Source organism: Dipodomys merriami, unplaced genomic scaffold, assembly GCF_024711535.1.
Source record: "Dipodomys merriami isolate MVZ:Mamm:240054 unplaced genomic scaffold, mDipMer1.0.p SCAF_50, whole genome shotgun sequence".
Lineage (NCBI taxonomy): Eukaryota > Metazoa > Chordata > Mammalia > Rodentia > Heteromyidae > Dipodomys > Dipodomys merriami.
In genome coordinates, this window is record NW_027206069.1 from 1,743,737 (window position 1) to 1,767,834 (window position 24,098).

The 24,098-nt window shown below is 58.6% G+C and overlaps 1 protein-coding gene across 1 annotated transcript in view; it reads left to right on the plus strand.

The window, feature by feature from the left end:
- Nucleotides 1-22,119, plus strand: part of Cdc42bpb (CDC42 binding protein kinase beta) — a 90,172-nt gene extending 68,053 nt beyond the window's left edge. Inside the window, 18 exon segments of the mRNA XM_069997512.1 lie at nt 1,490-1,569; nt 4,406-4,492; nt 4,801-4,875; nt 6,869-6,974; nt 7,999-8,135; nt 8,606-8,745; nt 9,938-10,019; nt 11,112-11,328; nt 11,487-11,549; nt 12,258-12,854; nt 16,569-16,666; nt 16,799-16,883; nt 16,990-17,107; nt 17,328-17,445; nt 17,813-17,906; nt 17,993-18,057; nt 21,039-21,068; nt 21,070-22,119. Coding sequence (XP_069853613.1) covers nt 1,490-1,569; nt 4,406-4,492; nt 4,801-4,875; nt 6,869-6,974; nt 7,999-8,135; nt 8,606-8,745; nt 9,938-10,019; nt 11,112-11,328; nt 11,487-11,549; nt 12,258-12,854; nt 16,569-16,666; nt 16,799-16,883; nt 16,990-17,107; nt 17,328-17,445; nt 17,813-17,906; nt 17,993-18,057; nt 21,039-21,068; nt 21,070-21,249 — 2,372 coding nt within the window. The 3' untranslated portion in view covers nt 21,250-22,119.
- Nucleotides 22,120-24,098: the final 1,979 nt, after the last annotated feature.

The window sequence follows — 24,098 nt, forward strand, 5'->3', positions numbered from 1 at the left end:
AATTTCGTGCTCCAGCCAGTTTGGAGTAGAGTTCTAGGAGTGGCTGCTGGGGCAGTGGTTTGGGTCCAAGGAGACTTCTCCCTGAGTGGGTGAGAGCTAGCGTCTGGGGTGGGCTTTATTTGACTCATTGCATAGAATTAGGGTCTTAGTTGTTGGTATGAGAAGCTTTTTTTTTTTTTTTTGTTGGTCCTGGGGCGTGAACTCTGGGCCTGGGCACTGTCCCTGCTCTCTTCAGCTCAAGGCGAGTGCTCTACCACTTGAGCCACAGTGCCACTTCCGGTTTTCTAAATGGTTTATTGGAGATAAGAGTCTCATGGACTTTCCTGCCTGGGCTGGCTTTGAACCACGATCCTCAGATCTCAGCCTCCTGAGTAGCTAGGATTACAGGCCTGAGCCACCAGCGACCGGCTGAGAAGCTTTTTGATATGTTGGTGATGTACGCTGCAGATATTCTTTGTGATTTGACATTGCTTGGATTTGTTGTTTTGCTCAGAGAATGCTGCTTTTTATTTATTTTTCAACGTGTGATGCTGGGGACAAACCCTGAGGTCTTGTGCATTCTGTTCCTTTTTCTTTTCTGTAATGATGTCAGCTCCGGTCCTTGTGCTGCATGTGATGCTCTGTAACGGCTGACAGCTCGCCCGGCCTTTTCCGTTTTTGTGTGTCTGTTTTTATATTGGTCTTACTCCTTTCTGGCTCCCAGCACTTTCTGAGTAATTAATTCAAGGGGCCACAAGTGTTTTACCCTAATCCTCACAAGGTTTTGTGTATGTATGTGCACACGTGCATGTGTGTGCACATGTATGCATGTGTGTGTATACACTGGTACTGGCGCTTGAACTTGGGGGTCTGGCACTTTTGCTTAGTTCATAGCTGGTGCTCTGTCACGTGAGCCATACCTCCATTTCCTGCTTTTGCTGGTTAATGGAAAATACGAGTCTTGTAGATTTGTCTGCCTGGGCTGGCTTCCGACTTCCATTCTCAGAGCTCAGCTCCTGAGCAATCGGGATCACAAGCATGAGCCCCTGGTGCCTGGCTTACTTAGGTTTTTTAGATGGGTTCTGATTGTTACTTTGGTTGGGCTCAAACTCTTGACATTCCCACTCCAGCCTCCTGAGTAGCTAGACTATAGGGGTGCACTGTGCCTGGCTTCATTTCAGTTGTTAAGTTCTGGTAGTTCGTCTTTTTGGAATTCGCTCCAACCCGCAGTTTGAGGCATCTCCTGGTTTTCTCTTTCGACTGGAACTCTTCCTTGGTTCCACGTGGCTCTGGCTCACAAGGTTTCTGCTGTTTTGGGGTTCTCTGTCCAGTTGTGTGTCAAAACCTTCTTGCTTCTAATCCGTGGCTAACAGCCTTCGTCCCTCCTTTTTAGAGGCTTCTTTGAGCTGGGCATGTTGGTTCTCTTGCTCGCCTGCCCGTCGCTGAAGCTGCAATCCTAGTCATGCTGTTGACAATGGAAACCAGTTTTTAACTTCCATCCCTCTTGCAGGGCTCAAACTTCCAGATTTCCAGGATTCCATCTTTGAGTATTTCAACACTGCACCTCTGGCACACGATCTGACATTTAGGGTGAGTAATTTCTTTCTTTTTCTTTTTTTCTTTTTTTTTTTTGGTTGGGCATGGGGCTTGAACTCTGCCCTCAGCTTAAGGCGAGTGCTCTACCACTTGAGCCACAGCACCACTTCTGGTTTTCTGTTGGCTCATTGGAGATAAAGAGTCTCACGGCCTTTCCTCCATGGGCTGGCTTTGAACCGCGATCCTCAGAACTCAGCCTCCTGAGTAGCTAGGATTATAGGCGTGAGCCACCAGCGCCTGGCTAGTAATGTCTTTTAAAGTGACAGATGCATTTATGTAAATTAAAAACCACAGAATTTTCTGACGGACTAGAAAGTGAAGCTGTGGTGTGGGCCACACAGCTGGCCTGGGCTGCTACATGGGGACAGCCAGAGACGCACGCGGTGTTTCACTGCCCCAGCGAAGCGCTTTCATTTGATGACACGCGTGCTCCGAGCCTTTGGGGACTGGCTCTGTAGCGAGTGTTTGGTAACTGAAAGCACATTAATGGTAACTGCTGGTCCCGTTGCCACTCCTGTCCCTCCGCTTTGTGTCCTCGGTAGCAGGCAAGGTGGCTGGTGAGTGACCGGCCCAGGACTTGGCCTGGCAGCCACTTTGGGGGGTGGGGCTTTGTTGGTCGTGGAGCTTTGTTGGGTGGCGTTGCCCGTGCGGCCGCCTGGGCGACAGGTGTTCTTGTTCACGTGTGGCTGTGCGTGGCTGGCGGCGTTCAGTGAGGCGGGAGAGCTGCTCCCCTTCTCTGAAGCAGTGAGGGAGACGCGGTCTATGCCGCTGCTTGAAGCCCCACCTGGCGTGTGGGTACCATGGCGGGCTCGCGCACCTCCCCCCCCCCCCCCCCCCCCCGCACAGCATGCTTTCCTGGGATGAGGGGGAGAGGCAGCGGTTCACCCTGCTGAGCGCATGCGTCCTTCCTTGCGTCCTGCGCCTGGGGCTCCTGCCGGGTCAAAGGCCAGAGGTCGGGGTGGCAGTGTGCCCTCGGGGCTCCTTGCCGTCCCCTTCTGGGACAGCACCCGCCCTCCGGGGCTCTGCAGCACCGGCGAGGGCGCTCCTCCACACGAGCGAGCGCTCACGGCGCGGCTGCGCCGGTGCTGAGGTGGTGTCCAGAGCCGGGCGGTGAGAGCGGCCGCTCCCGCTCCCTGCGCGCAGACCCCGAGGGCCCGGCTGGCCGCCGCTCCGTCCCAGGCAGGGAGAGAGCAGCTTTCCTGTGGCTCTCACCACAGATGGCAGCTCCGGGGCGGTGGTTTCCAGCCGGTCCTGCCCCCAGCAGGCCACAGCCATGGGCTGCGTGGATCAGGGTGCTCTGCCGCCCACCGCGTCCAGCCAGACTTGTTAGCAGCTGGGGGCACGGGCCGAGCCCTCGCTGTGGGTGCAGCCGGCCCCAGCAGCATCAGCAGCGGGCCGGAGCATGCCAGGCTCTCGGCCGCTTCACCCTGCTGTGCTGCTGAGTGGGAAGTGGCCACTTCTGTTCCTCCTGTTCGTTGCACCAAGGACCTCTCCTTGTCTGTGTCCTTTCCGCTAGCACCTTGGGAGGAAGTAACCGCAGACAGCACCCTACGTTCCTCCCTTCGCACCCTTTGGTCCATTACCCAGCTCGTGGGGTTCTCTGTGTCTCAGATCCCGGCGCTGACTCCGTGGCGCACCTTCCTTGTGGGGCGTTTCCAACCTGATCAGCCCTGCCGGCCAGTGGTGTCGTGTGCTGCCTTCCTGTGGGCACGGGGCTCCTTACACAGCCTGGTAGAGCACAGCCCTTGGGGTGGGGCCTGATTTGGGCCCATGGGATTCTGGTGTGGAACCAGGGCAGTGCAGAGTGCTGTCTGGGCCGGAACCCAGCTGTGTGGTCGTGGGGCGGCAGTGTGTGTCAGGAGTCGGCTATGGGAGCTGTGCAGGTGGCCCTGGCGTTAGATGGAAGGCTGTGGAACGTCTTTGGAGCTCTGTGTTGCTGGAGTAGGGCACGAGTGTGTTCTGGCTCCCAGGTCCCAGGGCTCTAGCTCTTGGGAGTAGTGAGAAGCGTGGGCCGGTTAGTCTGATGGTGCCAGGTCAGGTAAAATGGCTGGGACCTCCCCGTGTCGTGGCTCACGCCTGCAGTCCTACCTACGCAGGAGGCTGAGATCTGAGGATCACGGTTCAAAGCCAGCCTGGGCAGGAAAGCCCGTGAGACTCTTATCTCCAATAAACCACCAGAAAACTGGAAGTGGCGCTGTGGCTCAAGTGGTAGAGCACTAGCCTTGAGCTGAAGAGCTGAGGGACAGCGCCCAGGCCCAGAGTTCAGGCCCCACAACCTTAAAAAAAAAAAAAAAGTCTCACAGACTTTCCTGCCTGGGCTGGCTTTGAACCGGGATCCTCAGATCCTAGCCTCCTGAGTAGCTAGGATTACAGGCATGAGTCATCGGCACCAGGCAAGGATGAGGTTGGAAGCTAGCCTGGACAGGCAAGTCTCAGAGACTCTTACCTCCAATCAGTAAACAAGCTAGAAGTAGAGGTGTGGCTCAAGTAATAGAGCACCAGCTTTGCGTGAAAAAAGTTAAGGGAAAGCACCAGGCTGAGGTCAAGCCCCAGTTCCAGCATGCGTCTGAGAGGCGAAGGGTTCACACTTCCCAGTGTCTGCCTACCACAGCCAGGCAAGTAGGTGATGCGGTGTGTGCTAGAGGTGGCAGGTGACACTCGCCGTGGTGATGACGTTGGCTTCCCCACCCTGCCTGCCCACGTTCTCCTCCGGACCCTTAGAGCACCGGGGGCGGTGGTCCCAGACAGAGGGTAGCTGGCAGGGGAGCGGATGGGTCAGGAGGGCCCTGGCCTGCCGGGTAAGTAAGGAATGCTGTCTTTTCTTACACAGGGCAGCTCGGCTAGTGAACCGGAAACACAAGGCTCCAAGCCGGAAGTGACCTCTGCTTCTGTGGCTGCAAGCGCAGAACAGCAAGAGGTAATGCTGGTGCCCTGAGTGTTCCCATGTGGGTGCTCGTGTGACACCCACGCCCCTGGAGGGGCCACGCTGACCTGGGCCAGCCCCTGTGTCACCCTGTGTGCGCCCCTGCCAGACTCCTACCCCTTCCTTCAGACTCCATTAGCACATCAGCTGGTGATGGAGGCCGCAGCAGGTGTTTCAACAATGTAGTAAATTAAAAATGCAGGACGTTCATTATTAATAAATTCTAAAGGGAAATAAACCCTAGTGGGGCCGCCAGCCAAGAGCAGAGCTGGTGGTGCTCACCGTGCCCGCTTGCCTCCCAGGACATGGCCCGCCCGCAGAGGCCGCCCGCCCTGCCCCTGCCCAACGCACAGCCCCTCACCCTGTCTGGACCAAAGGTAGGTGGCATGTCAATTCTTAAAAATCTCCTTCCAGCCTGGCACTTGTGGCTCAGGCCCGTAATCTTTACGCAGGAGGCTAAGATCTGAGGATTGTGGTTTGAAGCCAGCCTAGGCAGGAAAGTCTGTGAAACTCTTAACTGCATTAACCACCAAAAAGCTGGAAGTGGAGCTGTGGCTCAAGTGGTAGAGCTTCAGCCTTGAGTAATAAAGCTCTGGGGCTGGCGGGGGAAAAAAATAAAAGTGTGTGTGAACAGGGTGTGCTATTTTGTGTGCACCTTAGGGTCCTTGTGTTCTGTTGAGGGTTGCTCAGCATAGCATGTTTTCACCCCAAAGCCACCCGAGTGTGTGCCCCTGAAAGCTGTCTGCGAGCAGCCTCTGCTGGGCTCTCCTCTGTCTGGTCCTTTTCCATGTTTGCTGATAATTATCTGTCTGCGCTTAGCTGTGATGCTTTCTCCCCAACACAAGTGCCTCCATGTCGTCATCCCCGCCTTGTTGTAGGCCTTGGGGTTGGTCTTCGTTCTCTAAACACTAATGCAGACTAAGTTTTCCTGTTGTGTCCAGGCCCTGGGCTAGGCGTGGCAGCCCAGCCTCCATGCTCTGAGCAGTAGATTTGGCTGCTGGAGCCTGGATGGAGACAGGAAGGGACCTTGTCAGAGGAACATCAGCTTTGGCTTTGGACTTAGGGTCTTGGAGAACCAGGGACTGCCGGGTGCTGGTGGCTCACACCTGTCATCCCAGCTGCTCAGGAGGCTAAGATCTGAGGATCACGGTTCAAAGCCAGCCCAGGCAGCAAAGTCTGTGAGACTCTTATCTCCAACAAACCACCGGGAAACCAGAAGTATCGGTGTGGCTCAAGTGGTAAGGGACAGTGCGCAGGCCCAGAGTTCAAGCCCTATGACCAAAAAAAAACCCCAAAAAATCAGGGACCTTGGGAGACCATAGTGTGGGAAGATGTGCTTCCCAGATGCAGCTCTGTAAGAGCCGGTGACAGTAGGGCTGCCCCTCCTCCCTGTTGGCCTCCAGCCTCCCCTGCACTGCCTCCTGCCCTCCTCTCCCCCGCCCCAAAGTCCATTCAGCTGTCTGCTTTGTCACCAGGTGGAGGCTTTAGAATCATCGTCCTTGGGCTAGGAAGGTGGCTCAGTGGTAGAGCACTTGCCTTGCATGCCTGAGGCCTTGGGTTCGATTCCTCAGCACCACATAAGCAAAAAGAAAAAAGCCGGAAGTGGCGCTGTGGCTCAAGTGGTAGAGCGCTAGCCTTGAGCTGAGGAGCTGAGGAACAGTGCCCAGGCCCAGAGTTCAGGCCCCACAACTGGACCCAAAAAAAAACAAAAACAAAAAACAAATATAATCATCATCCTCTCCAGCCAGCCTCACCCCTTCCTCTCCCATGTTCACACCGAAAGCCTGGCCTGGCCTTCCCCACCAGGACACAGAGTCTTCCCAGGCTTTGCTTGTACAAACTGTCCTGCCCTGGTCACTTGCTCAGGGCTGCTCCAGGTAGACTGGGCTCCCAGAGCCGGCCAGGGCTCGTGCCTAGGTAAGGAGTGTGCTGTGACAGGCATCTGCTCACACACAGTCCTGCAGCTGCGCCCGGCTGTGCTGGCGGGTCTCAGCGGGGCAGCCTGTGGACTGGGCTTTGCCCAGGCCCCATGGAAGCCTTGGCCACTGCAGAGAAATGCTACATTTCAAGATAATGGCAAAGTTGGGTATAAATTGATCACAAGCAGAAAAATCACGTCTTGGTTCCTGGTCCTGAGTGAGGGGTGTGTGGGGGGGTGGTAATTGTAATGGAACTTAATTCAGGGTCCTGCTGTCAGCTTGTTCAGTCACAGCTGATGAGCCACACCTCCCGTCCAGCTTTTTGCTGGTTAACTGGATCCAGTGTCCCATGGACTTTTCTGCCTTCGCCACTTTCCACTTGGGATCCTCGGATCTCAGCCTTGCGCGTGGCTAGGAGTGCAAACTGATCAGTTCTTTTTGTTCTCCACAGCCCAAAGCTCATCAGTTCACCATCAAGTCCTTCTCCAGCCCCACCCAGTGCAGCCACTGCACCTCCCTGATGCTAGGACTGATCCGACAGGGCTACGCCTGTGAGGGTAAGTGCCGCCTTGGGGCCAGACCTCCGACCCTCCGCTGGGCGCTGGGCCGCGCTGGCCCATTCCACCAGGCCGTCCTCAGGCCTGCCTGGGAGTTGTTCTGGGCTTCATTTGCTCAAGGCTAGCACTCTTAACACTTTGAGCCACCGCTCTACTTCCAGTTTTTGACTAGTTAATTGGAGATAAGAGTCTCATCAAGTTTCCTGACCAGGCTGGCTTCAAACCGCAATCCTTACATCTCTGTCTCCTGAGTAGTTCGGATTACAGGTGTGAGCCACAAGTACCCAGGCTTTCAGCTTTTTTTGATAGATATGAGTCTCACAGACTTTCCTACCTTGGCTAGCTTCCAACCATGATCCTCAGATCTCAGCCTCCTGAGTAGGATTACGCCTGTGATCCCTCCCTCACCCCCCTCTCTTCCTGGCCATTATTTTCACCCTGTGCTGGGATCTGCTGACAGCCTGGCAGCCCATTCACTCTGACCTCAGGTCGTTTGTAGAAGGGTTCTGCAGAAGCAGTTTTTCTGTTGTCTTCACAGAAGCCTTTTCTTTTGTCACTTTGTCAGGATTTGTTTGTGTTTTGTTTTTGCCAGTCCTGGGGCTTGAATTCAGGGCCTGAGCTTCTTTTGCTTAAGGCTAGCGCTCTACCACTTAAACCAGGGCGCCACTGTGGACTTTTTCTGTTTATGTGATACTGAGGAATGGAGCCCAGGGCTTCATGCATGCTAGACAAGCACTGTACCACTGAGCCACCTTCCCAGCCCCGTCACAAGTTTTTTGATGGGCTCTGTACACTGGCATGCACGCCCCGTGCCCACTGCCCAGAACCGCACAGGGTTGTGGGCAGACGTGGACACTGGCCTGCGTGGTGGAGGGCGTGCTCTGGGCCCCACGGGACAGCCTGAGGCGTGCCCTCCCTCCTCTTCCTTGTGAGGGCTGCTCATCCCTGGACCCTCGGGCTTCCTGCGTGGGCCTGGCAGCTGTGATTCGTGGACTGTACCTCACGAGCTGGCCCTCACTTGCAGTGTGCTCGTTTGTCTGCCACGCGGCCTGCAAGGACAGCGCCCCCCAGGTGTGCCCCATTCCTCCAGAGCAGTCCAAGAGGCCTCTCGGCGTGGACGTGCAGCGAGGCATCGGCACCGCCTACAAAGGCTATGTCAAGGTAGGGAGGGGCAGCGCTGCCCGCAGCCTGGACGGCTGGTTTTCCGAGTCATTTGCGGTCCCGGAGGAGTAGGCCGTGGCCGCACGCCAGTCACTCTTGACGTGGCCCTGGTGTGTGTGTTGGGAGAGGCTGCAGGCCAGCTCCATAGCTGTCTGACCCGACCAGCGGCACCCCGGAACCCGGGACGCATTCTACTGTGCACTCGGGACTTGAAGTCAGCCGCGAGCTCTAAGTGGTGCCACGCAGAGCGTCGCCCGCGCTCATCCTGCCGAGGCCAGCGTGCCGTGTGCTGTCAGCCAGCCCTTCCTCTCAAGATGCGCCGGCGCCCCCCCACCCAGCACGGCCTGGCCACTCCCCTGGCAAGAGGCTGAGAGCCGTCCTTGGGGACAGCCCCACAGCTGGAGACTGACCCGGGTGTGTGCTGCCTGCCCCCTGCCCCCTGCCCCGGAGAACACACCTCTTGTCTGCAGGTGCCAAAGCCCACGGGCGTGAAGAAGGGCTGGCAGAGGGCCTACGCCGTGGTGTGCGACTGCAAGCTCTTCCTGTACGACCTCCCCGAGGGCAAGGCCGCACAGCCCGGCGTCGTTGCCAGCCAGGTCCTGGACCTCAGGTAGATGTTTGCTCTGTGAACTGTGCTTCACTTCTAGATCCTGCTCCGATGAGTGTGTAAATGAGTCAGGCAAATCAAGCCTTTAACACAGCCTCATCTCTTTAGAAGAATTGTACTGCTTCAAAAGAACACGATACGGGGCTGGGAAGGTGGCTCAGTGGTAGAGCGCTTGCCCTGCATGCATGAGGCCCTGGGTTCAGTTCCTCAGCACCACATAAGCAAAAAGAAAAAAACCGGAAGTGGCGCTGTGGCTCAAGTGGTAGAGCGCTAGCCTTGAGCTGAAGAGCTGAGGGACAGCGCCCAGGCCCAGAGTTCAGGCCCCATGACTGGACCCAAAACAAACAAACAAAAAAAGAACACGATACGATGTTCTGGCTTTGGGTATTTCTGTGTAGAAATCTTGTCGGGCATGTTACATAAAAATATGTGCCGAGAATGAGCAATGACCACAGGGGCCCAGAGCAGAGCAGCAGCATGTGCTGTCTCTACCTCTCCCTGCAGTGGGTTGACGCTGTGGCCTCGACTCCACCGTGCGAGATGTGGCGTGGCCTGGCTGCCCTGGCTGCCGCCCTCTACCTCCTGTCAGGGTCACATGCCCTCCTGACTCCCGGAATGAAGGGGCAGGCGGCCAGAGTTTGCCTCTGGCATGCTGTGCCCACACCAGCTCCATGGACATGCAGGTCTGCTCTGTCCAACACTGGGTGGCAGGCATGTCTGGTTGGCACTCAGCCCGGGGCCACAGCAGCTCCCCAGGGACGGCCACAGAGCACGCGTGGGTCCATCAGAACTGGCCGCCAGTGTCTTCCTCTCTCCACGGCCTGGCTCGAGGGCACCTGCGTGCGTGTGCCCCAGCCTGGCATGAGCCCGTGCTGCGGCTGCTGTCTGAGCCGGAACTCTGCCTGTGCCAGGCACGGTGCGCAGGTTCTGGAGCGTGTCAGAGCTGCGGGCCGCTGGCTCCACGTGTGTGCTCTCGCTCACAAGTGGGCAGGTGCGACTGCCTGAGTGCACCTCAGCAGACGGGGTGCGGGTGAGCACGGTGGCGTCCGGTATGGGCTTTGCCCTCGGCCTTCGCCAGCCGTGGAGACTGAGAGGTTCACGCCGGCGGCGGCCCAGGCAGGTGGCGTCCCCTGGCAGCAGGGCACCGGGAGGGCGGCTGCTCTTCCTGGAGCTCTGAGTGCTGCTTTCTTGCCAGAGATGAAGAGTTTTCGGTGAGCTCCGTTCTGGCTTCGGACGTCATCCATGCAACTCGCCGAGACATTCCTTGTATCTTCAGGGTAGGAGTTTCTCTTATTTCTTCCGTTCTAGCTTTCAGAGCCCATTTTATTAATCCTGAGAGACCCATACAGGTAGAATCAGTGGTTCTGTGAGCCGCGCACGCTCTGAGGGAGTCCCTGCGGCTTGCTCAGCCCACCACGTGCTTCTTGTCTCCCCCCCCCCCCCACGTCACACGTCACACAGGCTGCCAGCGCCGCCCTGGGGGCCCTCACCAGCCACCATGCCACGGCGCTGGAGGAGCTTCTGGCAGATGCTGTGCAAACTGTCTGCTTTGGGAGCTGGCTGAGTCCGACTGTCGGGTCCCCACGCACTGCCTCGTGCTGGGCACTGTGGGGTTGTGGGCTGTGAGCACTCCACACCCTCCCACCCGCCACTGGGAAGTTTTGTTGAACACAAAATTTGGTTTACCACAAAATTAGTCCAAGAGTGATTTTTTTTGGTAAGTCACATTTATTCAGAAACAACCTCTTACACACACACACACACACACACACACACACACAGAGATACAAATTGCTATCGCTGTGTGATGGTGAAAGTACCATTTGGGACTGTGGAAGCAAGCACCCTGTTCTCCTGGAATGCACCCAGTGAGCGCCACAGGAAGCCAGCGTGCGTTATCTTCCCGGAATCACACTCGAAGAGTAACTTTTCATTATAGCCAGGTGCCAGAAGGCTGAAAGCTGAGGACTGCAGTTTGGAGCCAGCCTAGGCAGGAGAATCTGTGAGGCTCTTACCTCAGCCACCAGAAAGCTAGAAAGAGGGAAGGGGGGACAGCCCAAAGAGTAGAGCACCGGCCTTGAGCAAAAAAGCCAAAGGAGAGCTTGAGGTCCTGGGTTTGAGCCCCAGTCCCACAGATACACACAAAGAGTGTTCAAGAAAGCAGTGTTCAACTGGGCAGTTTGCCAGAGTGTGGAAACCGGCCAGGAAGGACTTCCCGGAGCCGTCTCAGTAGCAGTGCTGCAGACTGCGTCTGCGCAGTAGCATCGTAGCGTTGAGGCTGTCCACCCCGCTGGCGCCCGGACCCCGCTGCACAGCGCCGCGCTGTGACCTGACTCTCTCTGCTGTTTCTCTCGTTTTCTCTCGTGAAGGTGACGGCCTCTCTCTTAGGTTCCCCCTCTAAGACCAGCTCTTTGCTCATCTTGACGGAGAACGAGAATGAGAAGAGGAAGTGGGTGGGGATTCTGGAAGGGCTCCAGGCCATCCTGCACAAGAACCGGCTGCGCAACCAGCTGGTGCACGTGCCACAGGAGGCCTACGACAGCTCCCTGCCGCTCATCAAGGGCATCCTGGCCGCCGCCATCGTGGGTACGTGGAGGCAGGGTCTGGAGGGAGTTCTATAATGCTGCTGAGAGTTGGAGCAGGTTTAGGCCACGCCCCTGCTGGTCTCCCCTCCCCCCCCCATGTGCAGATGCTGTGTGCTGCATGTAGCAACAGGCTCACAGCCCCATCTTTGTTGTCCCCAGATGGAGACAGGGTCGCCGTGGGCCTGGAAGAGGGATTGTACGTGATAGAGCTCGCTCGCGACGGTGAGTAGAGACCATGTGGCAGGCCCTGCGGGGACAAGCACGGGCACATGAGTCACTTGGATGCCCAAGGACTGCACCAGGGAGAGGAAAGGCACACAGCAGAAAAGTACCTTGTGGCAGGCAGTGCAGGCGTGGGTTCTGTCGTGTGGCCTTGACCGTGCCTGGGCACGGTGGTCGGGGGCGTTGCGTGCCTCACCCAGCGGCGAGCCCTTGTTTGGTGTGGGCTCTCCGGGAGGGCAGGCCAGGGAGGGAGACCTGAGAACCGTGCGGTTCCTAGTGCGCTAAAACGTCTCCTGGAGATGGGGGTCCTTGCACACCGGGCATGGCTCACTGGCCAGCCGGGGGGGGGGGGTCTCCCACCCAGCCTTACCCCGCAGCCCCGGCAGAGGACTAGATAGGCAGAGGCTAAGATTTCCGAGGCCCCGGCCCCAGTTCTGGACCTGTTGTGGGGGTCTGGGGCAGCCATGTTCTTTCTCCCTTGGAGGCCTGGCGAGCGGCGGTGAGGGGTGGGTGAGGAGTGGCGCAGTGCCCGGGTTTCCACCCGCAGGGCGTCTGCTAGCTGTGAGCCGCGTGAGCCCGGCTACCGGGGCAGATGGCGTGTCACCGGGATGGCAGGATGAGGGCCCCGTCCCCACGAGACAGGGCTCCACCCTTGCAGAGCTGCCACCGAGCCCGATCCTGGCCACTTGCAATGTGCCCTCTTTGCAGTGATCGTGCGTGCTGCCGACTGTAAGAAGGTGTACCAGATCGAGCTCGCGCCCAAGGAGAAGATCGTCATCCTGCTGTGTGGCCGCAACCACCACGTGCACCTCTACCCCTGGGCCTGCCTGGACGGCACCGAGGGCAGCTTTGACATGAAGCTCCCGGAGACCAAAGGCTGCCAGCTCATGACCACCGCCGTGCTGAGGAAGAGCGCCTGCACCTGCCTGTTTGTGGCCGTGAAGCGGCTCATCCTCTGCTACGAGATCCAGAGAACTAAGCCTTTCCATAGAAAGTTCAGTGAGCTCGTGGCTCCGGGACACGTGCAGTGGATGGCTGTGCTCCAGGACAGGCTCTGTGTCGGCTACCCTTCTGGCTTCTCTCTGCTGAGCATCCAGGGGGACGGGCCACCCCTGGACCTGGTGAACCCCAGTGACCCCTCGCTTGCATTCCTCTCGCAGCAGTCTTTCGATGCTCTGTGCGCTGTGGAGCTCAAAAGTGAGGAGTACCTGCTCTGCTTCAGCCACATGGGAGTGTACGTGGACCCTCAAGGCCGGAGGTCGCGCAGGCAGGAGCTCATGTGGCCTGCGGCTCCTGTTGCCTGCAGTATGTATATGTTTTCTGTTGCTGCTCTACTCGGCAGTCGGCTTGCGTTCCCTTTGCTTTGGTTTGTCTCCCCGTCACAGGACGACAGGGGCCTGGCCACGGGGGCCAGACACCACCAAGGAGTACGGGGTCTGGCCACTGGGCCTGCCCTGCCTGCCAGCGGCCCCAGGCACAGCCACTCCTCCGCCGGAGCCCAGGGGCTGGAGGCTCCGTGGGCACTCGGGTGCACCCAACAGATGATCTGCAGGTTCCTTTCTTTGAAAGGCACTCCTCGTAGAGAACCAACGTACAGGGCAGTGTGAACAAACTAGAGGTCTGGTGTTCAGGTAGCAGTGCCCAGTAGACTGTAGGACCACTGTACCCGTGCATAAGTACCACTGTACCCACGAGGTGCCACTGCGCCCGTGCAGTGCCACTGTGCCTGTGCAGTGCCACTGTGCCCATGAGGTGCCGCTGTGCCCGTGCACTGCCGCTGTGCCCGTGCACTGCCACTGTGCCCATGCAGTGCCACTGTGCCCGTGCAGTGCCACTGTGCCCATGAGGTGCCGCTGTGCCCGTGCAGTGCCACTGTGCCCATGAGGTGCCGCTGTGCCCGTGCAGTGCCGCTGTGCCCATGAGGTGCCACTGTGCCCGTGCAGTGCCACTGTGCCTGTGCGGTGCCGCTGTGCCTGTGCACTGCCACTGTACCCGTGCACTGCCACTGTGCCCGTGCACTGCCACTGTGCCCGTGCACTGCCACCGTGCGCAGTGCCACTGTGCCCGTGCAGTGCCACTGTACCCGTGCACTGCCACTGTGCCCGTGCACTGCCACTGTGCCTGTGCACTGCCACTGTGCCCGTGCAGTGCCACTGTGCCCGTGCAGTGCCACTGTGCCCATGCACTGCCACTGTGCCCACGAGGTGCCACTGCGCCCACGAGGTGCCACTGCGCCCGTGCAGTGCCACTGTGCCCGTGCACTGCCGCTGTGCCTGTGCACTGCCACTGTGCCCGTGCAGTGCCGCTGCGCCCACGAGGTGCCGCTGCGCCTATGCAGTGCCACTGTACCCATGAGGTGCTGCTGTACCCGTGCAGTGCCACTGTACCCACGAGGTGCCGCTGCGCCCGTGTGGTGCTCTACCCATGAGGTGCCGCTGCGCCCGTGTGGTGCTCTACCCACGAGGTGCCGCTGCGCCCGTGTGGTGCTCTACCCACGAGGTGCTGCTGTACCCGTTCAGTGCCACTGTACCCACGAGGTGCTGCTGTACCCGTTCAGTGCCACTGTACCCATGAGGTGCCGCTGCGCCTGTGTGGTGCTCTACCCATGAGGTGCCGCTGTACCCGTTCAGTGCCACTGTACCCATGAGGTGCCGCTGCGCCCGTGTGGTGCTCTACCCACGAGGTGCCGCTGCGCCCGTGTGGTGCTCTACCCACGAGGTGCTGCTGTACCCGTTCAGTGCCACTGTACCCACGAGGTGCCGCTGCGCCCGTGTGGTGCTCTACCCATGAGGTGCCGCTGTACCCGTTCAGTGCCACTGTACCCATGAGGTGCCGCTGCGCCCGTGTGGTGCTCTACCCATGAGGTGCCGCTGCGCCCGTGTGGTGCTCTACCCATGAGGTGCTGCTGTGCCCGCGCAGTGCCACTGCGCCTGTGCGGTGCTGCTGTGCCCGTGCAGTGCCAGTTGCTCTGTGCTCGTGCAATGTGGTTAGAATAAGCAGCTGTGCTGAGCCAGGTTCTGGTGGCTCATGCCTATAATCCCTGCTACTCAGGAGCTGAGATTTGAGGATTGTGGTTCAAAGGCAGCCCGGGCAAGAAAGTCTATGAGACTCTTATTCTTTTTTTTTTTTTTTTTTTTGGGGGGGGGTCCAGTTGTGGGGCCTGAACTCTGGGCCTGGGCGCTTACTTCAGCTCAAGGCTAGCGCTCTACCACTTGAGCCACAGCGCCACTTCCAGCTTTTTTCTTTTTGCTTATGTGGTGCTGAGAAATCGAACCCAGGGTTTCATGCATGCAAGGCAAGCGCTCTACCACTGAGCCTCCTTCCCAGCCCTGAGACTCTTACTTTTTTTTTTTTTTTTTTTTGGTCGGTCGTGGGGCTTGAACTCTGGGCCTGGATGCTGTCCCTCAGCTCTTCAGCTCAAGGCGAGCGCTCTACCACTTGTGAGACTCTTATTCTTATCTCCAGTTAACCACCAGAAAACTGGAAATGGCGCTGTAGTTCCAAGTGGTAGAGCACTGGCCTTGAGCAAAAGAGCTTGGGGACAGTGCCCAGGCTGTGTTGAAGCCCCATGGCTGACGATAAAAAATAATAATAAGCAATTGCGGATGGCGGCACACGAGAGCTAGTGTGGCCCTCGAGGGAGGCGTGCGCTCCACAGAGCTCGCTGCGCTGCACGCCTGCTTCTGTCTCTTTCAGGGCTTGTAGCACCGGGGGACAGGGTCAGCACAGGAACAGGGGTAGTGAGTGAGGCGCAGCATGGACTTGGCCTTTGGGTGTGCTGGCACCTGAAGCTAAAGCCTGTGCAGCCTTCAGTGGGCCTTGCTGAGCTGGCGCAAGGCTGTGGCGTCCTGACGTGCCGCATGCAGGTGGGGCCAAGCAAGGGTCAGAGCCCCCGGAAGGAGGCAACGTGGCCTTTGTGCCCCTGCCTGGTTTCATACCTCTCCTCGCCCTGCCAGCCTCCAGAGCTGCAGTTTTCTGCCGTGTTCTCAGTGCCAGGGCCCTGTCAGCCACGTGCACTCTTCGGGGATCCTGGCTGCCCCCCCCCACCTTCCTCTCACCCTTCGCAACACGTATGTCACTCCAGCTGTGGAATTGGCAAGGGCAGAAAGTAGCATTGAGGCCAGAGCGGTGCTTGCAGGAGCCCCATGCAGGCGCCGGCACTGGGGTCTGGCCGTCCCTGGCGTGCAGGCCCGCGTGCACCCCCGGAGCTTTGACGTTGAATCATCGTTGATCAGCAAGCCGGCACCTTAGGCACCCACTCGGAGCTTGGTCTTCCGAAAGCTCACTTGGGCTAGCTGTTGCACGGTGGCACTGCGGGTGTGCCTGGAGCCTAACTCTGAGGTGTTTGACATAGGTGCTGCAGGCTGGAATCATTTTCTTCTCTTTTTTGTACTTGAAGGAGAGGATGATTGCATAGTCGGGTTGGAATGTGCTAGAAACAGATGCTTTTTAAGTGCATCCGTTTTCTGTGGGCAGTGCGTGGGGTAGTGGCGAACGGGCCCGTGTCCGTGCTGCAGTCTCCCCTTGAAGCCGTGCTGTGTGGGGCCAAGCCGTGACAGGGAGGTTGAGGTGGGTGGCAGTGCTGCCCTAACTGCCCTCTTCAGTTTCACATGCCTCGCGGACCGTGGCCAGGGATGTCTGGGACGTCCGTGACCCAGTGCCATGTAGCTGGGGGGAGGGGAGACGGTGCCCATACAGGAAGCCCAGGGCCCGCCCGGACGGAGCTGTGGTGTCCTGAACGCTCGTCCTAAAAACTGATTTGCTGGTGTAAACATCCAGCCCTACCTGGCTTCCTGACCCCGAGCCTTTGCTCGGCAGCGTGGCCCTCGGCATGGCTGCAGCACTGTGCTCTGTCTGAGCTGAGACCTGGCGCTGCAGCCGCGCTGGCCTCTCGCGGGACATGGTGGGGGGGTCCAGTGGGAGGCGCTGCAGGAGGCTGTGCTGCAGAGGGCATGGGGGACGGCGCCTGGGTGGGCACAGCAGGGCACCGGAGCCCCTGCTCACGGCCCACCCTCGCAGGTCGCAGCCCCTCACACGTGACGGTGTACAGCGAGTATGGTGTGGATGTCTTCGACGTGTGCTCCATGGAGTGGGTGCAGACCATCGGCCTGCGGAGGGTGAGGCGGGTGGGGTCCCCTGTGCTCACCCAGCCCCGGTGCCCCCTCCCTCCCTGGTGCCCCCCTTCCGCCCGCCCCTGTGCACCCAGTGCCCGCCCCATCCAGCGCCCGTGTCCTCTCTGGTCCCTGCAGATCCGGCCGCTGAACGCGGAGGGCAGCCTCAACCTGCTGGGCTGCGAGCCTGCCCGCCTCATCTACTTCCGGAGCCGGTCCTCGGGTGAGGGGAAGGGTGAGGGGAAGCGGAGGGAGGGGGAGGGGGAGAGAGAGGGAGAGGCTGTGGGGAGGGTCCCTTCACGCCTGCCCTGCCCACCTTCACCGCCCAGGCACCGTCCTCAACGTGCCAGACACCTCGGATGGCAGCAAGAAGCAGATGCTCCGCACTCGCAGCAAGAGGCGCTTCGTCTTCAAGGTGCCGGAGGAGGAGCGGCTGCAGCAGCGCAGGTGAGGGCGGGGGTGGTGGGAGGGGTCCCCTCCGCTGGCCCGCGCTGGGGGTCCCTGTCCATGTGGCCCGCGCTGGGGGTCCCGCGCTGGGGGACCCCTCGGCTGGCCTGCTCTGGGAGTCCTCCACTGGATGCTCTGAGGTCCCCTCCGCTGGCCCGCGCTGGGTGCTTGGGGGGGCTGGACTCGACACTCCTGCACTCAGGCCCTTTCCTTTGCACAGAGAGATGCTCAGAGATCCGGAGTTGAGATCCAAAATGATTTCCAACCCCACCAACTTCAACCACGTGGCCCACATGGGCCCCGGGGACGGCATGCAGGTGCTCATGGACCTGCCGCTGGTACGTGCGCATGGAGAGGGATGGGGAGGCGGAGGGAGGGAGGGAGGGGAGGGGGGGGACAGGCCCGCGCCCTCCCGCCCAGGGTCCTGCCTGTGCTGTGCTGTCTCGTGGTCTCTGGTGGGTGTTTTCCTGGCACTGCTGGACCACGTCGGGGCCGGCGTGGGGCTGGTGTGTGTGCGGCGTTGGCCCCCGTGTCACCATGGCGGGAGTCTGCGTGCGTGACTCCTTGGCACAGTGCGTGGCGTGGCGGTTCCTGTGGGACTGGCGTTCCTGGTTCCCAGTGACCAGAGGCCTGGTGGTGTCGTGGCTGTGGTGCGTGGTGCGTGGCCCCGGCGCCCGCGGCCGTGCTCATGGGCCTCTCCCTCAGAGCGCTGCGCCCCCGGCCCAGGAGGAGAGGCCGGGCCCCGGCGCCCGGCAGCCCCCCGCCAGGAGCAAGCCCTACATCTCGTGGCCTTCCTCAGGTAGTACTGGGGGGCGGGAGCCCGGGAGCCCGGGAGCCCGGCCCTCTGCCCCGGCCTCGCTGAGCGCCCGCCGGCCTCCCCTGCAGGCGCGCCGGAGCCGGGAGCGCCGCTGCGCAGCGTGTCGGACCCGGACCAGGACTTCGACCGGGAGGTGCGGCCCAGCCCTGCTCAGCCGGGCGCGGGGGGCACGGGGGGGGGGGGGCGTGGGGAGGGAGGAGGGAGGGCGGGAGAGGAGAGCAGCAGGGGTGAGGAGGCGGGGCTGAGCGCCCCACCGCCGCGGCAGGGCCCGGAGCTGCCCGGCGCCCGGGTCTTGGGGGTCCCCCTGGCTCCTGCACGGCTGCGCGCCTGTGTGAGGTGGTGCAGGGCGGGGGAGGCCGGGCGGGGCTCTCCGGGGTGGGCGGGGCTCCTCTCCGGGGTGGGCGGGGCTCCTCTCCGGGGCGGGCGGGGCCGGGGCTCCGCTCAGCCTCCTGCAGCCTCTCCGGCCTCCGCGGGCCTCTCCTGCTGGCGGCTGCCCACGCCTGCGTCAGGGCGCGTCAGTCCTGTGTCCCCTGCTCGTCTACCTCCAGACCCGCCGTGTGTTCTGCCCGTGTTCTCCACGTGGCCGGAGCCTCTCGGGAGGTGTCGTCCGCCCGTGGGGCTGCCGTGCGGCCCCCTCTGACTAAGCCGGGGCTTGAGCTCCGGCCCGGGCGCTGTCCCCGGCTTCTTTTGCTGCCGCTTGAGCCACAGCGCCCCCTGCAGTTTCTGGTGGTTGCTCGGCGATGACCCTGGGGGCTCTTCTGCCTGGGTGAACCCAGCCTGCGGGCTGACTGCGTCTGCGATCGGAGCCCCACTGAGCTCTCCACACCTGCCGCCGCTCCGCGGCTTCCCAGCTTCGGTGGCTGCCCGTTCCTTGCCCTTCAGGCTGCAGCTGTGGCTCCAGGGGTGGAGCACTTGAGTGTACAGCTCAAACCCCAGTACACCCAACCCCGGACCCTCGGCGGTGTGTTAACCTGTGTATACACAGTGGGAAGGAGATGGTTCCCTTCTTTTTCCTTCTGGTGCTGGAGTTTGAACTCCAGCAGAACTTCCTACTTTCCAGGCAGACGTTCAGTTCTTTTTTAGATAGGGTTTCTCTTTTGTTCCGGTTAGCTAGTCGTCCTGTTTACACTTTCTACATAGTTGGATAACAGGCATTGTTCACTGCCAGCTTTTGGTTCTCGTTTTTTGTCTTTGCCTTTCCTGGGGCTTTAACTCAGGGCCTGGGCGTTGTCCCTGAGCCTCTTTGTGCTCCAGGCTAAGTCTCTACAGCTTGAGAGAGCCACCAGTGCCACTTCTGGCTTTTTGTGCATAGTTTATTGGAGTTAAGAAAGAGTGCTTAGAACTGTGATCCTCAGATCTCAGCCTCCTAAGTAGGATTATAGGCATGAACCACTGGCACCCAACTGTTTATTTTTAACCACACTGGGAGGCACTCAGGGTCTTGTGCTTGGTAGGCTGATGCTCTACCACTTGGACCTCTAGTTTTGCTTGTTGCTAGTTTGGGTCTAGTGAACTCTGTTTGAGTCAGCCTCAAATTGCTACTTCCGACCGTAGCCTCTTGCGTAGCTGGGATTTATAGGAATGAGCTGCTGGTGCTCTGCTCCCAGCCGCTTTATTTTATTTATTTATTTTGGGTCCAGAACTCTGGGCCTGGGTGCTGTCCCTCAGCTCTTCAGCTCAAGGCTAGCACTCTACCACTTGAGCCACAGCGCCACTTCCAGCTTTTTTCATTTTGCTTATGTGGTGCTGAGGAGTCAAACCCAGGGCCTCATGCATGCAAGGCAAGCGCTCTACCACTGAGCCACCTTCCCAGCCTCCCGCTTTATTTTTTATTGAGTTGTTCTTCCCTCCATCTACTCCTCCCTTCCTTCACTCCCTCCCTTCCTTCACTTCTTTTCTCCCTTCCTTCCTGGAATCCTTGAGCTGCTTTTACTGGAGGCTGGTGCTCTATCTTTTGAGCTACAGCTTCACTTCCAGCTTTTTTTTTTTTTTGTAATTTATTAGAGATAAGAGTCTCACAGACTTTCCTGCCCAGGCTGGCTTTGAACCACAATCCTCAGATTTCAGCCTCTTGAGGAGCTAGGATGATAGGTGTGAGCCACTGGAGCCAGCCCAATGGAGATGGTTTCTTACATTTTGCCCAGGGTGACTTTGAACTGCCTTACATCGTGTGTGTGTGTGTGTGTGTGTGTGTGTGTGTGTGTGTGTGTGTGTGTGTGTGTGTTGCTCCTGTAGCTTGATCATGATGCCTCAGTGCTATCCCTGAGCTTTTCTTTTGCTACACCACCTTAGCCAGAGCTCCACTTCTGGCTTTTTGGTAGTTAACTGGAGATAAGGGTCTCAAGGACTTTCCTGCATGAGCTGGCTTCCAATTGCGATCCTCATATCTCAGCCTCCAGAGTAGCTAGGATTATAGGTGTGAGCCATTGGCACTTGGTAAATCTATTTAATTTCGTGTGGCAGTGGTTGGTGTACCTCTTTGGTTAAAATTATTCCTGTTATTTTCAGTGTTTTAAGGTTGTTCATTGCTGGACTATAGAAGTGTTGTTCCTGTGTTGCTCTTGAACCCTGCAGCTGAGCTGAGTTCTCTTTGGTGTCTGTGTGGATTCTGTGAGATTCTCCATGTAGAGAATAGTGTCATCTGCAAATAGGTCGGTTCGCTTCCTTTTCACCTTGGAAGTGTTTTCTTGCCCAGCTGTCAGGCTAGAACTTGCAGTGTGACATTGAACAGCAGCGCTAGAGCTGCATCTGTGTTGTTCTGACCTCACGGTTGTCTGTGATGTCAGCTTTGAGAATGATCTCAGCTGTGGGTGAGCATCCTTATCACATTCCTGATTGACCCTGGACTATGATGTCACTGCGGGCTTTCTGTAACATCCCTGTTCCATGGAAGAACTCCCTCCCTCCACCTCGAGCTTTTCCTGGAAGCATGGTGTGTGTGATTTCTGGGCTTGGCAGCTCGCTTTCTTCGATCACTTTTGAGCACAGAAGGGTGGTGGTCTCACTGTGGAGTGTGAGGAGCAGCTGACCGGGGCTCCCACAGCCCCTGTGACCCCCGCGTGACCCTCCACAGCCCTGGCGCTTGGCCCTCACGTGTCCCCTTTGCTTTCCCAGCCTGACTCTGATTCCACCAAACACTCAACCCCGTCAAACAGCTCCATCCCCAGCGGCCCACCGAGCCCCAACTCGCCCCACCGTGGCCAGCTCCCCCTGGAAGGCCTGGAGCAGCCTGCCTGGGACGCCTGAACCCAACTCCCAGCGCCCGGCTTCCGCAGCGCCGAGACTGAGCTGCCCGCCCTGCCGCCCCGCGCCGCAGGAGGTGTAGAGTCAGTTTGTAGCTACGGAGATGCAGAGACGTCTATTATAGTAATGATCCGTCTTTCACCACGTGGTCGGGAGGAGACCAGAGGCACCCTCCCTTCCGTTTGCACATGAAGGACCACGCACCTCTCCCGCTGAACCTCCGGGAGGCGCTGGCTTGGCCCCGGCCTCGGCCCCAGCCCCAGCCTCAGCCTCAGCTGCCCGCAGGGAGAACTGGGCCCCCAGCGAAGCCGCCCCGGGCTCCGTGCCTCCCACGCCACTTCCTCAGCCAGAAAACAGGACAGGACAGGCGTCCGCCACCACGGCCTCGTCCATTCGGCGCTTGAGTGGTCAGCTGCCAAGATCCTGCTGACCCCTCAGTGCGGCCATCGCGTCTCCTGGCAGCCGGCCCATACCGGCCTCGGCACCAGGCGTGCCCGCCCTTCCCGAGCGTCTCCCAAGTCACCGTGTGCCAGGACGTGGCAGAGCCCTGGGGCCACCCAGCCGCCCTGGGCCCTTCCTCACCCCTCCCTGCATGAAGCCCCGACCAGTGCCCCGCGCCTCCTGGCGCCCCCTCCTCCCGCACCAGCCCCGTCCGCCACCTAGAACCGCCCCCCCATGCCAGGCCCGGCCATGCACGCGTGCGTGCTGCGCGTGCTGACTACTGCGTGTATTTAATCTCCCCTTGTGCCCTACAGGTGAGGTCCTCACACCATCTCTGCTCGGCTCCCGAGCACGCACGCCCCCGGGCTCATGCTGGGCCAGGCGCCCCCTGGGTTTGGGGGTTCTGGTTTTTACTTTTTTAATGTCAGTCTGAGTCTTTGTAATTATTGAATTGTGAGAACATTTTTGAGCAATTCACCTGTCAATAAAGCAGATGGCAGTTTTAAAGTTCCCTGGTTTGTCTGGCTGAGGTCACTGCACGCACCAGGCCCCCCGGGAATCTGTCCTCTAATGCAGCAAAAGCAGGTCTGCGAGGGGACACCCGCGTGGGGGGCCCAGGTCCCGCCGCAGGGCAGGGGGCGCAGCAGCGCTGTGGGAGCACGTGGAGTGCCGAGCGACGCCCAAGGCCTCGGAGACCCCTGGGTCTTATGAGGAGCAGAGTCCTGTGGTCACCGCCGGGAGGCTGGGCGGGGCAGGGCACCCGTGGCTGCAGGAGGCATGGAAGGGCCTTCCAGCGATCATGGAAAGGTAGAGACTAGGGGGTGGCTCTGGGGGGACCAGCAAAACAATTTCCACAACTGAGTCCACGTCTGACAACAGAACAAAAGCCACTGGGCTCCTAAGAGCTAGGACTCCAGGCATGAACCACGGGCATCCAGTCTTTTTTGCAAAAATAATTTTGCAGGGGCTGGGAAAGTGGCTCAGTGGTAATTGCTTGCCTTGCATGCATGAGGCCCTGGGTTTGATTCCTCAGTGCCACATAAGCAGAAAAAAGCCAGAAGTGGTACTGTGGCTCAAGTGGTAGAGTACTAGCCTTGAGCTGAAGAGCTGAGGGACAGCGCCCAGAGTTCAAGCCCCACAACCAACCCCCCAAAAAAATTATTAAGGCGCTGTATAGGGGGATTATCATTTTGTAAGTCAAACAAATTCCTTTTTAGAGGTCACCCCCTTTGCCTCCCTCCAAGACAGAGAGAACAAAACAAAGCAAAAAGTAATGAGGCTATTTTTGCTTTTGGGTTTCTTTGGACGGGGGGGGGGGGGGCGAGGGGGCAAAGTATTATAGTATAAATAGTATTTTAAATGTTCAGAGACCCTGCTGAAAAAAGAAATCCTTTAACTTTTTAGGCTGGGCACTGGTGGCTACTGTAATCCTAGCTACTAATAAGGCTGAGATCTGAAAATCATGGTTCAAAGCCAGCCACGAAAGTCAATGCGATTCTCATTTCCAATTAACTACCAAAAAAGCCAAAAGTGTATCTGTGGCTCAAGCAGTGCCTAGGTAAGCCCACAGTTCAAGCCCCAGAACTGGTACCAAAACAAAGCAACTTTCAAACTATAGCAATTGATATCTCTGTATTACAACTTACAAGTCTGATCCTTCACATTTACCTAATTTATTTTCAAGGGTTATTTCTGGATTACCCATGATCACTGAGATAGTGAATAAGCATACTCAGGTCTTTTGGGATTTTTTGGGTCAGTCATAGGGCCTGAACTCTGGGCCTGTGCCCCGTCTCTCAGCTCTTGCTCAAGGCTAGTGCTCTACCACTTGAGCCACAGCGCCACTTCCTGCTTTCTCTGCTTATGTGGTGCTGAGGAATCGAACCGAGGGCCTCATGCATGTAAGGCAAGTACTCTACCACTTTAATCACGACTTAGTTGTTTCTTTGCTGGAAATTACAAGTTGCTGAACTTGCATTGTGCTGGTGCTGGCTTGTTCTGGAAGTTCCTTGGGTCTCTGGGTGCAGTGTTTAAGATGGGACTGCGGCACCCAGTGCCAGAAGAGCTCTGGCAGCTGAAGTCAGAGAGAGCCCAGCCTTTGATCCTCAGTGTCGACAAACAAGAACAGGAGGGTGGCAGCTTGATCTATTAGCCATGTGATGCTCATGATGCTGGGAGAAGGCGTGCACAGACCTGCGCTCAGCCTGGCATGAAGGTGGACCAGAGAAACTCCCGAGATTCCACAGCCTGCATCCAGGTCCACCACTCCCTGTGCATCTGACCTTCCACAGCACCCCACAATCCCAATCTCCTACAGGCTCGCCCCAGGTTCCACTCTTCCTAGAATCGTAGGAGAAAATTGATATCTCAAAGACTCAGACCTCAACTAATGCCAAGGAGAAGGGCTTAAAGCCACAGGTGACAGAATCCCAGGGGAGGACTGACGGCCACATTTTCCCTATTGTACGAGGTAATCAGACACACAGACAC